Genomic DNA, 11,671 nt, shown 5'->3' on the forward strand with positions numbered 1-11,671 from the left:
TTCCATAATTAAAATAAAAAAAAATGCATACAAACAAATAAACTTGCACACACTAAGGACACCGAAAAGCATAAAATTTCCCAACTTTGAACTACCAAGCAAATCTTATCTGTCTGGTGTGTGGAGCTCCATGAATCTTGTGACGAGAGTCCTAGATTTCCTCTCCTTTCGCATCAGGCGTGTTTCGACGCATTTTAGTTGACGAAATCATTAAAATTTTTAATTCCTTTAATCCCTCTTTTCAATATCGATGCTGAGGTAGAAAGCGAAAGCGAGCATCATTTCGGGATCCTCTTGAATATCCAGGGTGGAAACCTTCAACATCATTTTCCACAGAATTTTTCATTGTGGCTAGTGGGGCAAATCACACTATTCAGACGAGAGCATCTTGACAATTTTGTACCCATCTGAGGCCACTTTGGCCCTTACTCAATGTTTTAAGGTCAGTTTCTACTTTCAGTAACCCCAGTCTTTCACTGGCAGTGAGCACTTTCTTTACTTTTCTTGCTTTTGAAGCAGTTGTGTTTGCAAATCTAGTTTGACAGAATGGTGTATTGAGACAGGTGATTTTCTGGTTTTTGTTGGAACTTATACTGCTTGCAGTAGTTTCTTCAGTTCACTATTGTTCCCCTTTTTCCTGGATAATGAAATCAATTGCTTGCACATTTGATTCGTTGTAGTGGGGGAATAATATTTTGCATACCCAGTTCATGTTTTGACCGTTTGGATCCAAATATTTGATAGTAAGTTAATCGTTTTCAGCATCTGGTGTCTCTTGATTTTATATAAAAAAATCCTCTTTTTGTTCTTTTATATTTGTGTCTTTTCTAGACTTGTTTTTGCATGAAAGAGACTCAAAATTTATTAATTGTGTGGGGGAGATTGACTGAGAGGCGGATATTTGCTTATTTAATCTGTTTCCTGGTGTCCTTTGAAGGTCACAAAGGGAGAAGGAGAAACATTGCGTGTAGATCCAGAGGAATTGGGCAGGCACTAGCACTTAGAATATAGTGCCTTACTGACATCGAGGCATAGATCTATTTGATTGAGTGTTTTTGCTTCTGATGGCACTGCACACTTCTGTTTCCACTCAAATTGGAGCTGCCCAACTGCCCCGATTGCCCACATGTTCTCTTTCTGTTGACAAGCCTAGTGCTGCTTCTTCTGTTCAATTTAAAAAGAGTGTAGGGTGGTCTGGGCAGTCTCTGCAGCAGCAGAATTCCTCTGCTTTATGCAACCCATTCTTGGAGAACAAGCAGGCACAATCGCCGTCTGGCTTCTTGGTGAGAGCAAGCGTGAAGACCGTTGGAGTTGCTGTTGGACAAGTGACTGAAGTGGACAAAGATAGCTTCTGGCCTGCTGTTGATGCGGCTGGCGACAAGGTTGTGGTGTTGGACATGTATACCCAATGGTAACTCTTCTGTACTACTTCTGCTCTCTGTTTGAAAACTAGCTGAGAAGAACCAGATGATAAATGAATAGATTGGTTACTCCAACCTATATGAATGCTTAATTTTGTCTTAAGAACTATATTATCGATGCCTGTAATAAGGACTCTGACACAATCAATTCTAAGAATAATTGACAAACTTCCTTCAACTATTATTGAATGCCACCTTATCAGCACTGGCAGATCTGCTGATGGTGTGGCGGTCCATTAAGGGCAAGTATATCACATTATAGGGGAATTGAATGCCACCTTATCAGCACTGGCAGATCTGCTGATGGTGTGGCGATCCATTAAGGGCAAGTATATCCCAGAATAGGGGAATTGAACCCTGGTGGGTGAACCCTGGTGGGTGAATATCACGACCCCTTCTTTACCAATCAGCCAAGTCCCTGTTGACAACAAAACCAATTCTGTATAAGAGATAAAGTTGATTTTGATTTTGAGCTGATGAGACTGAGGGATGAATGTAACTCCATGTTTACTAGGCACCTGTATTATCACCATGGCCGATCCACACGAGTCGCTTATGAATTGTTAAACATCTCGGTTTATCCAATTATGATTTTGGTCATAGCCATAATGGCTCTCCATATCGCTTTTTTTGATGATATGGCAATATCTGCTGATGCGTAGATATTAGGATTCAATTCCCCTTAAGCTTATACGGAGAGTCCTTATTATGGCAATATCTATTGCTGCGGCTATGTTGCTCTTGTGATCCCTTTCAGCTTCCTCATGCTTACACACAACACATAAATGGGTCCAGGTTGAGGGGTCTCTCTGGGTTCAGTCACTTAAAGTGACGGGCTAATAAAATCCTGCTCTATCAGAAGTTTCAGTTCTTGATATTGGCTGTCCCCTGTTGTCTTCGCTCATAAGGTGTGCTGGCGGTTACCTCCCCAGCTGGCTTCAGTTCCAACTTGAATATTGACATGCTATGCATTCTGGATTAGTCAAATATATGGAATGAATGAATGAATTATTTTAACATTCTTCAGAGTCCAGAATATTGATATGTTATACATTCTGGATTAATTAAATACATGGAATAATGAAAGAATTAATTTTAACATTCTTCAGAGTCCAGACCAATTGGACATTTAGATACAGGTTTGTGCAATTTAGGCTTTAAAGTTTGGAAATCCCATGACGTGGGTTTGCATATCTGTTAATATAGGGCTTAACTTGGTCTAATCAAAGCTTTTTTTTTGCTTTTATTAAATATTCTTCGTAGTTCTTACCTGTTCCCTGCATAACATTTTCCTATCATGGCTTCCTGAGATGCTTTCATCTAGAATCCAAAAGTAAAGTAATGTTTTGAGATGTTTTTTTTAACAGAAGCAGTTGCTATTTGTATTAAATAAAAGATGGGGCTGTAGCTGCACCATTCAGCTTTTTATACGAACACAAAGATATGAAACAGTCCAATAAACTTCCAAAAGATGCTGGTAGTTGCTTCCTAGTTGTCCTATCTTCAGTATTCTAGTTCTACTATTGACTCTCTGGCTTGTATAAAGCCTTACAAACTGGCCCAGCAAAATTACAGACTTGAAATACATCATAACGTTAACAGTTTTGTTTCCATGCTCAAAGTGGGCAGTCTTCTTTCTTCCTACAACTGATATGACAGCTCAGGTGGGTCTGCTCTCTTGACTTGCTGAGAATGCTGTTCCACAGTGTCTTCTTCTTTGGCTGCTGCTTTCTCTTATCCAAAGTAACCAACATAGATCGCTGGCAAGGCAGAATACCTCAGATCTGCAACCCAGAAATTTTCTCTAGCTCCAAATGCCAAACTCTTCTCTGCAATTCTTTTATGAAATCTAGTTGTTCTTCCAGCTTCTTCCTCTTACTCTCTTCCCCTACCTCCATAAGGATTGTTTTTCTGTTATGCTTTTGCAGTTGGGCATTCATCCTAAGCATCTGTTTCCTTGTGGTTTTTAGTTCCTTTTGACAACTATTCTCCCAATCCCTTCTCCATGCCTCCATTCTGCCCATTGCCTGTACTACTACTTCTTGAGTGTCATCAGAAAGGCACTCACAGTGTCTAATTTAATCTTGAAGGTGGTCCTGGTGATTTTCCATTTTGCTTGTTTCAGAGTATCTGGTCTGAATGTTAGTCCAAAATTCTTCTATCCCTTCAGAATAACAAAAACAAGTACACCCATCTAAGGTCTCATGGAAGCAACTGTCTGGGCTTAGAAAATGCTCAAAGGACCAACCCAAGATAGGGTATTCCTGGGATGGATCGTTTTGCCTAAGAAAACATCTGACCGCCAAACTTTTAGAAAAAAATCCACAAGGAAATAGACCTTCAATCCCCAAGGAATTCCTTGAATTTTGAGAACAAGAAGACTCAAGATTAACAAACAGAGTACGTGGCTTGAAATCTGAGGTCAGAATTCAAACTGCAGTTGAGTTCTATGTTCCCTGTTCCTAAAGCCAAGCTCCCAGGCTCTTACGAGTCACAAAATCTGGCCTTCCAACTGGAATCAGACTTTCCAACCAGAAAAAACAAGAGAAGAATGATAAGTCCCAGGCCTCTCCTCCAAAGCCATAACTGAAACTTCCAAATGCTCATTGAAAGATGAGGAAAAATTCCACATGTTCTGCACTATCCCAGCCTGCCAGGGTTAATAAAGATTGCCCTTCGTGAGTGTGAATGAATAGCACGGTGGGCCACTCTTATGGTTCTATGTAAATGCTTGTCATAATTGAAATGCCACTTATCAAGGGTTGTTTTTATGATCATTTAATAAGAATGGTGAATAAAAAACTTGGGGGAGATTACACACTTCCTCACCACCAATCCTTATCCCCCAACCCTTCATTTTTCCAAATTTGACCAAGAGGTAAGGAGCAGGCCCTTTTGGCCATTGGGCTTGCTGGTTGATTGAGCCCTCTGAGGGAATGAAAAAGTTTGACTGCCTCAAATCCTTCTAATAGTTTTTGAGTGCCACATAGCAATCTATTAAAGATGGCAGTGTTTGGGAGAGTTTTAAAGACCATACGACCAATGATTCTGATTGAATCTCCAATCAATGTCATATTTTTGATGTCTTGATTCTTCATAGTCCAGACTCCTATCCCAAGAGCCAAAGCCTTGGCTTGATTATTTGAAGTTTCACCAATTTTCCAGGCATATGATGTTTCTAGCGTTCCTTCTTGGTCAAAGTCTCAAAGATAACTCCCGCCGGCACCATCTGCCCCTAGGTAATGTTTCCAGATGCTACTCGAGGAGTCTAGCAAGTTTTCTATCAAGAATCCTGTTTTCAGAAGTTGGCCTAATGATAGGGTTTAATTTTAGCTAGTTAAGAATCTGTGAAGCGATCCATTGCCAGTATCCTTCTATCTTCTCGAATAATGCATAATATTCATGCTGTATTCTGGATTGTTGTCATGCCAGTGACATATGTGCAGTAGTTTCAACTTAGTAATATAAGTGACAAACAAAGAATGTTATTTGAAGGTATATTGAGGATAAGATTAATCCTTTTGATTGTCAATTTCCTCTCTCACCCAATGGTTCTATAGAGGATGCTGTTCTAATTTTATCTCAGTGGTGGTTGCTGAGAAAATTAGGGAGCAGCAGGTTTATCAAGGTATGGTTGATTACATGGGTTCCCATTTTCCTTTACCGACTACACAAAATTAAGACACTCCTAAGCTATGACAGCTGAAGCCAGCCGGCTTTTCCTCAGGGGGTGAAACATCCTACCTGTCAGCAGGAGCAAAGAATTTCCAGGATATGATTCCCCTTTTTCCCTAGCAGCACCTGATTCAGTCCCTCTTCCTTCCCCCCGAACCATTACGTTAGTTTGATTAAAGTCACCATAATATATTTTTATTTGTATGTGTTCTAATTCTCCGTTTGTGTACTAGCTCGACTCCTAAACTGTATGGAATCAGTTCAGAGTCCAGACAGACATTTCAGGGCATGATGGTTTTCTGTTTTCCCGTTTAGTTGTGGACAGCTCCCGGATCAGATGAAAGATTCATATTTGTTGTTTGTTTGCACACTGGGTTGCTGTATAAATTTGTCAACTTTTTCATATTGTCAGGCAAGGATTGATGACATGCTCCATGTTGTATAATACTTTGGAATATGAGAAAAGCTGTCCAGAAAAGGTCTCGATCCTTGTGGTTTAAGAAACTTTAAACATCACTAATAATAAATCTATTTTAGTAAGAAGCAGTTCTTTTTCTAACATTGCTTCCTTTTTTTGAATTCCTTTGAAGGTGTGGTCCATGCAAGATTATTGCTCCCAAACTGCAAGAACTATCAGAGAAATACACCGATGTTGTGTTCCTGAAGCTTGACTGCAACCAGGAGAACAAGGTCTGTTGATTTTCTTGACGTACTTCATGACTTAAGTTCATCATCTCGCTTCTTCTATGACACTGCATTTTGTCTATCAAATATTTATTACGCTCCTATTCACTTGTCTCTTTAATGGATAAAGTGGCATTGCCTGAACACTCTGTTTTTCCTCATACTTTTAATCAAATCATCTGGATTGCTTATTATATATTTCATCTAATATATCTTAAACTAATGCCTTTGGTTGATGTTTTTGGTTATAGCCTCTGGCAAAGGAGCTGGGAGTGAAGGTTGTGCCCACCTTCAAAGTATTGAAGGGTAAAAAAATCATTAAAGAAGTGACAGGAGCAAAATTAAATGATCTGGTACAAGCTATTGAGACTGTAAAATCAAGTCCATAGATTTGCAAATTGGTTGGCTGCCTTTCAGATTTTGTAAATTGATATCTTATCAATAAAGTGTTTTGTGTTTGAACATCAAATGGTACTGTTTCTCAAATTGGACTGCCAGGTTGCCCTGTTCTTGGTCATCTTGTGAGCAGGCATTTTATAATTACTGTTTGTACCTTATGGATACAAGAGTAAAGATAAAATATAATACCCTTCTATCTTTTCAATCAAGGGCTCTTGCTCTGTGCTACACAAATCCCATTTTTTGGGATAATATTATTTATTTATAAAGCATCTCTTTGTTGCCCTAATATGTGTTCCTTTTATGACAATAAAACAATTTTCGTTTTTTCCCCAAGTGACAGGAATGAAATTAAAAGATCTGGTATAAGCTGTTGAGACTGTAAAATTAAGTCCATAAGTTTACAAATTGGTGGGCTGCTTTCATTTTCAGCTTTTGTAAATTGTTGTCTTATTAATGAAGCTATTTTCGTTCATTTTCAAAATTTGTAAATTGTTTTGTTATCAATAAAGTGATTATTGCTTAAACATGAATGAATACTGTTTCTCAAAATGCGAAGGCATGCTGCTCTGTTTTAAGTTTTTTTTGTGATTGAGCATTTTAAATTACTCTTTGCATCTTCTGGATGTAAGAGTTATTTATATCGTTGTTGCCAATATTTTGATAACATTTAGATTTTATTGGAAATCACGATTTTTTTGGCCTAGCTAATGTTTACCAATTTTTATCGATATTTTCCTATTTTTACAATTTTTAATTTTCCAACCCCTTACCAATTTGATCTTGTCTTAATTCTGATATAGGCAACATTAATTTATATTACCCTTTCTACCTTTTTCAACTAAGTGCCCTTGCTTTGTGTTACATATATTACCCTTTCTACCTTTTTCAACTAAGTGCCCTTGCTTTGTGTTACATATATTACCCTTTCAGGGATAATATGGTCTATGTATAAGACATCCTTTCCATGCCCAAATACATGTTCCTTCCATTGTGATGATAATACAATTTTCCTCGTGTTCTTCCATCGTGACATTTTCAAGGCTTTTTTATTATGTTGAGGTGAATAAATTATTGTCTTTCGCTTGGATTATCAACAGTCCCAAAGGGTTTTTTACTTTCATTTCTTTAACTTGAGGTTGCTATTCGTGATGTACAATTTTTTTTTTGGTAGTTTTCAACTTCATTCCTTTATATACAATCCTCTTTTTCACTTTTTAAATCTATCTATATATTTATTTATTTTCATCTTCATTCTTTTATATACAATCCTCTTTTTCACTTTTTAAATCTATTTAGTACCTGTTTTATGATTTCTTTATGTTAAATAATTTCTTTTGATGTGATTGATACCAAATTCAATTATTTATTTCTCTTTCATTGTATTTTCTTCATTTTCTCTAGATAAATTTAAAATTTTGTATCTAGATTTATAATGAAAAATAAAGCTTCCTTTTATTATTGACAATGCATTTTTTTTCATCTGAATGTAATTTATTCTTCTTTCTTTAAATTTCGTTTCAAATGGGAGAATCTTTTGAAGTCATAAATGGTATTCACAGTTTTTATTTTATTTTTATTCAATCAGGTATTTTATTTATTAATTTGTAGGTAAAAGTAAGATATTGTTTAGGGTTCAAGGTTTTTTTAAATTAGAAAACTCAAAGTTATTAAAATTAAAACTCAAAGTTATTAAAATATATTTAATATCAGCTTAATATGTTATTTTCAAGAATTAAATATGAGTTGAGAAGATAACAATCATTCGTCCTAACCATCTGAAATAAACCCAATTGATTTTTTTATTAAAAATACTTGTTTTTTTCTTTTTTTTTTGCAATTAATTTACTTCTAATTTTTTTTGGTGAGAGCCTTCAATTCTTTGGAAAAAAAATTGGATACTTTGTGAGTAACGATTCAGAAATAACAATTTTCAAAATTTAATAAAATGTGGAAACCATATAAATATATTTTTAAATATTTTAAGAATCAGAAATCTAATTTTTTTCCATGTTTTTATATTTTGGAGTTTTTTTTTGTTGTTTTATGATTTATTTATATACAAATAGGCAAAATGCGAATCTCACTGCCCACCCTCCTTTTTATTTCATTATTCATTTATACCCCATGGACAAGAAATGCCTCATAAGCATCCCAGAAATGTCTACCAAGACATTTTGTGATGTTCTATACCTATTTTGGGCTCGAGATCGTTTCTAGAAGGAAACAAAAGTCCAAAGTTACCAGAGATTTGTGAAGATATATCACATTGTAGATCAAAATATACATAACTGTGAAATGATACATTATTTTCAAATAATATGATGTCATTCTTGTATAACTTCTACCAATGACCATCCTATTGTCTTGAAGATTTTCATGGTGAATGTACTCTTCAACTTTAAAACAAGAGAACTTTCATTTGTTAATAGATAATAAGTTATTCGTCAATTTATGAGTAAATATATGATAAGATGTTATCATAATCATTTGAGATATGTTAGTGGGATATTGTGTAAATTATTATTATTGTCTAATTTTGATGTCATAGTCAAGCCAGACATCAAATTGATGTACAAAACCTTGTTGTTTGTGAGATAAGGGGCCCACTTCTGTGCAGCAATTTGACTACTATATCTATAAAAACATATATACTCTACCCCTATAATTTTAAACCTATGACTTCTTAAAAAAAAACACATACGATATTATAATTATACTTCATTCTTTTTATTTTGAGTTTTATATTGATTTGATAAAAAAATACCACTCATTTAATTTTTGTGTTTTATAATTGTACATCTTAAATTTGGTCAAATATGTTCACCTCCCGTTAATTGTGTACTTCTATATATATATGCAAACAGAAAAAGTCAACATATGCTGTGGTGGCAATTTCCTTTCTACTTGCATTCTTTTTTCCTTGTTGACGAGTATTTCCATTTGTATGAACTTTGTTCATATTAGTTGTTATCATGTCCAAGGATAAAGAATTTTGAAGTTTGCAATCCGATTTCCTTAGGATCTCTTATATTCAATCCTCCTTAACCTCTTGTTTCCAAGTTGTTCAAGAGATCTACAAAATTCCTCCCATTTTCAAGTCATCAACATGCAAGTAACTCTTTGTTCATGTACTTTATCTACCTAATAAATTTCATGTTTTCTAATTCTTTTACAATTTCTAGAGTCGTGATATCCCTCTTTGTGACCTTCGACAGCACGAGTTAGCCACACCACCACAATTCCTTGTAGTCAACACTACCTATAGTTTTGCTTTCACTTGTTTTAGTGCAGCATAGATTGTATTTTAGTGCTATGTTGGCCCTTTGAAATTGTAGAGATTTAAATAACTCCTAGAGTCTTGTATCCTTCATCTCATGACAGAGAATGCAAGAGCAACAACATCATGACAGAGAATGCAAGAGCAACAACATCAACAGAGCCAGGTCTGGGTGGAATAACAACAACAAAAAGAGTAACTTAGCTTACAAAATGATCTGAAAATGGGGCTCTTAGGCTTCTTGTCTAACTTACAAGCACCTCTCCCACTTCCAAAGCTTTAAATATTCCTAAATCTTCATGATTAACCAATGTGGAATTAAAAATGTTTGAAAATATAGGTGTACGCTAGTATTTGATTTAAATTGAATATATGCTTTAAAATTTGTTGTTTGTGCTGATATGTAAATGTGCTTGAGCTGATATATAAATACATATAACAGTAAATAATACAGCAGTAAAAACAAACACAGAATAGCAATATTAATTTGGAGTTCACCCAAAACTCTTGGGCTACGTCTCTGTGAGCTCTAGTCAACTCAACTAGGCTCTCTGGGATTATGGCAAAGTTCTTTTTACAAGCTCTTGGCCCAACTCCACTGTTTTACATAGAAACTATCGTGTCTAAAGCTCTCAGCTTTCTGGCTCTCGGCTCTCGCTCTGGTTCTTCGGCTCTCACTCTAGCTCTTGGCTTTGGCTCTGGATCTTCGGCTCTGGCTCTTCAACTCTGGCTTCTTGGCCCTCTGCAACCTTTAGCTCTCTAGCTTTTCACTTGAACTTCAAGTGACCCCAAAGGCTCCCTCAGTTGCTCTGCATAGTAGCTCTTCGACTCCCTCTACTCTCTCAACTCTGCAATTGCTTTCAACATTCAACGTGCTCTCAATTGAACTCTCTGCCTCCTTTGAGGTGAGCTTCCGGCTTTTTGGCTACCCTAGCCGTTTCTCTATGTGCAATCATCCTTCTATGGCTCTTTGGATCTTTTGAGGCATCTTCCCGACTTTTGGCTTCCCTGGTCGTTTCTCTGCGGTCCAATCATTCCCCTGCGACTCTGTGACTTCTCTGTGTTCTCTATTTGACTAACCATCTGGCTCTGCGGCCTTGTGGCTTTCGAACGCCTCATCGTCATCCAAAACGTCTGCTTGTAGCATGGAATGATGATTAGGGGTTGTTACAGAAGGGATCGGGGCCGTTTCATAAGCAAAAACCCACAAACGGTCATTCTTAGCTTACACAGGAAAATAAACAGAAAACCTGTAGAAAATCCGCCCAAACACATCTATCGGACTTCAAAAATTATGAACTCCGCCTTATATTCCCTCGAGTCCACCTTTTAAATCGCTTATCACATCCCCACTATTGATTTGGGAGATCTAGATCCAACAGTGGTGGTTCATTTCGGGCGGCTCTTTCATATAGAGGTTAACCGCCCGATAAGGGTGGTTTTCTCTCTTCTCAGCCTGGACACGTGGCAACCAATGTATGGGCTCGGGCGGAGCTTGGCCAAAACCTCTTACTGTCTTCGGTCCTCCTGAAATCCCGCTTGTTTCGAACTTGAAATAATATGCAGTGGCATTTATAAACCCCTTCGGGTCAGGTTTCATCGCATTGGTGCTTTCCCTTCACTTTTCATTTATTTAACGAAAAGGCGAAAATACATAGAAATTTGCCATTTGACGGATCTCAAAATATATCAAATATCACCTATAGCCTTGTCGGGTCTGGCTATCGTATCGCGCACACACACATATATATGTGTGTGTGTTTCCCCGCTCCATTGTGTAGCTCCGATGCGATTTTGCGATGCGACTAGTCGCAATTGCATATCGCATGAGCCCGGGGTCTTTCCATATGGCATCGCCGATTGCGATTCGTCGATATTGGTGATCGGCTTATCGCTCAGCCTGGTCCTTATGCAACATCGCCTGTCTGCCTCTGACCTGATATGTCGGGGATCGACGATCAGGGGTTTCCCCTTTTCACTTAAATCCGCTCTTTGACCTCCTCTGATGCGATTTACCTCATAAAGCCTTTTAGGCCATTTTTAGAAGATTTGCCTCTTTTTCTAAAGAACCAAGGGCATCTTCTTTCCATGATAACTTCTGCATACTAAGTCCATTTTTTCCCATTCAAGTTGCAGTAGATTCAGAACAAGACGATCTTTGCAATGGGGCTATTTCCAAGAGCAGCCTGTGACTTTCATTTTCCTCTGATTT

The 11,671-nt window shown here is 37.0% G+C and overlaps 1 protein-coding gene across 4 annotated transcripts; it reads left to right on the forward strand.

Annotated features, from left to right (window-relative positions):
• Positions 1 to 265: 265 nt before the first annotated feature.
• LOC149240474 (thioredoxin F1, chloroplastic-like) lies at positions 266 to 6,468 on the forward strand. Of its 4 annotated transcripts, none has more exons than XM_089373720.1 (5): positions 266 to 442; positions 564 to 743; positions 938 to 1,411; positions 5,687 to 5,786; positions 6,032 to 6,468. In XM_089373720.1, the coding sequence occupies exons 3-5, from the start codon at positions 1,065 to 1,067 to the stop codon at positions 6,167 to 6,169; spliced, it is 585 nt and encodes a 194-aa protein (XP_089229846.1). In that variant the 5' UTR covers positions 266 to 442; positions 564 to 743; positions 938 to 1,064; the 3' UTR covers positions 6,170 to 6,468. The 4 variants fall into 4 exon arrangements, with proteins under 4 accessions (XP_089229846.1, XP_089229847.1, XP_089229845.1 ...); XM_089373722.1 differs by lacking the exon at positions 266 to 442 and adding an exon at positions 549 to 563 and having other exon boundaries at positions 681 to 743; XM_089373721.1 differs by lacking the exon at positions 564 to 743.
• Positions 6,469 to 11,671: the final 5,203 nt, after the last annotated feature.

Source organism: Pinus tabuliformis, chromosome 8 (assembly GCF_031772625.1).
Source record: "Pinus tabuliformis cultivar Carrire ecotype Pingquan chromosome 8, CPIR1, whole genome shotgun sequence".
In the NCBI taxonomy this organism is placed as follows: domain Eukaryota; kingdom Viridiplantae; phylum Streptophyta; class Pinopsida; order Pinales; family Pinaceae; genus Pinus; species Pinus tabuliformis.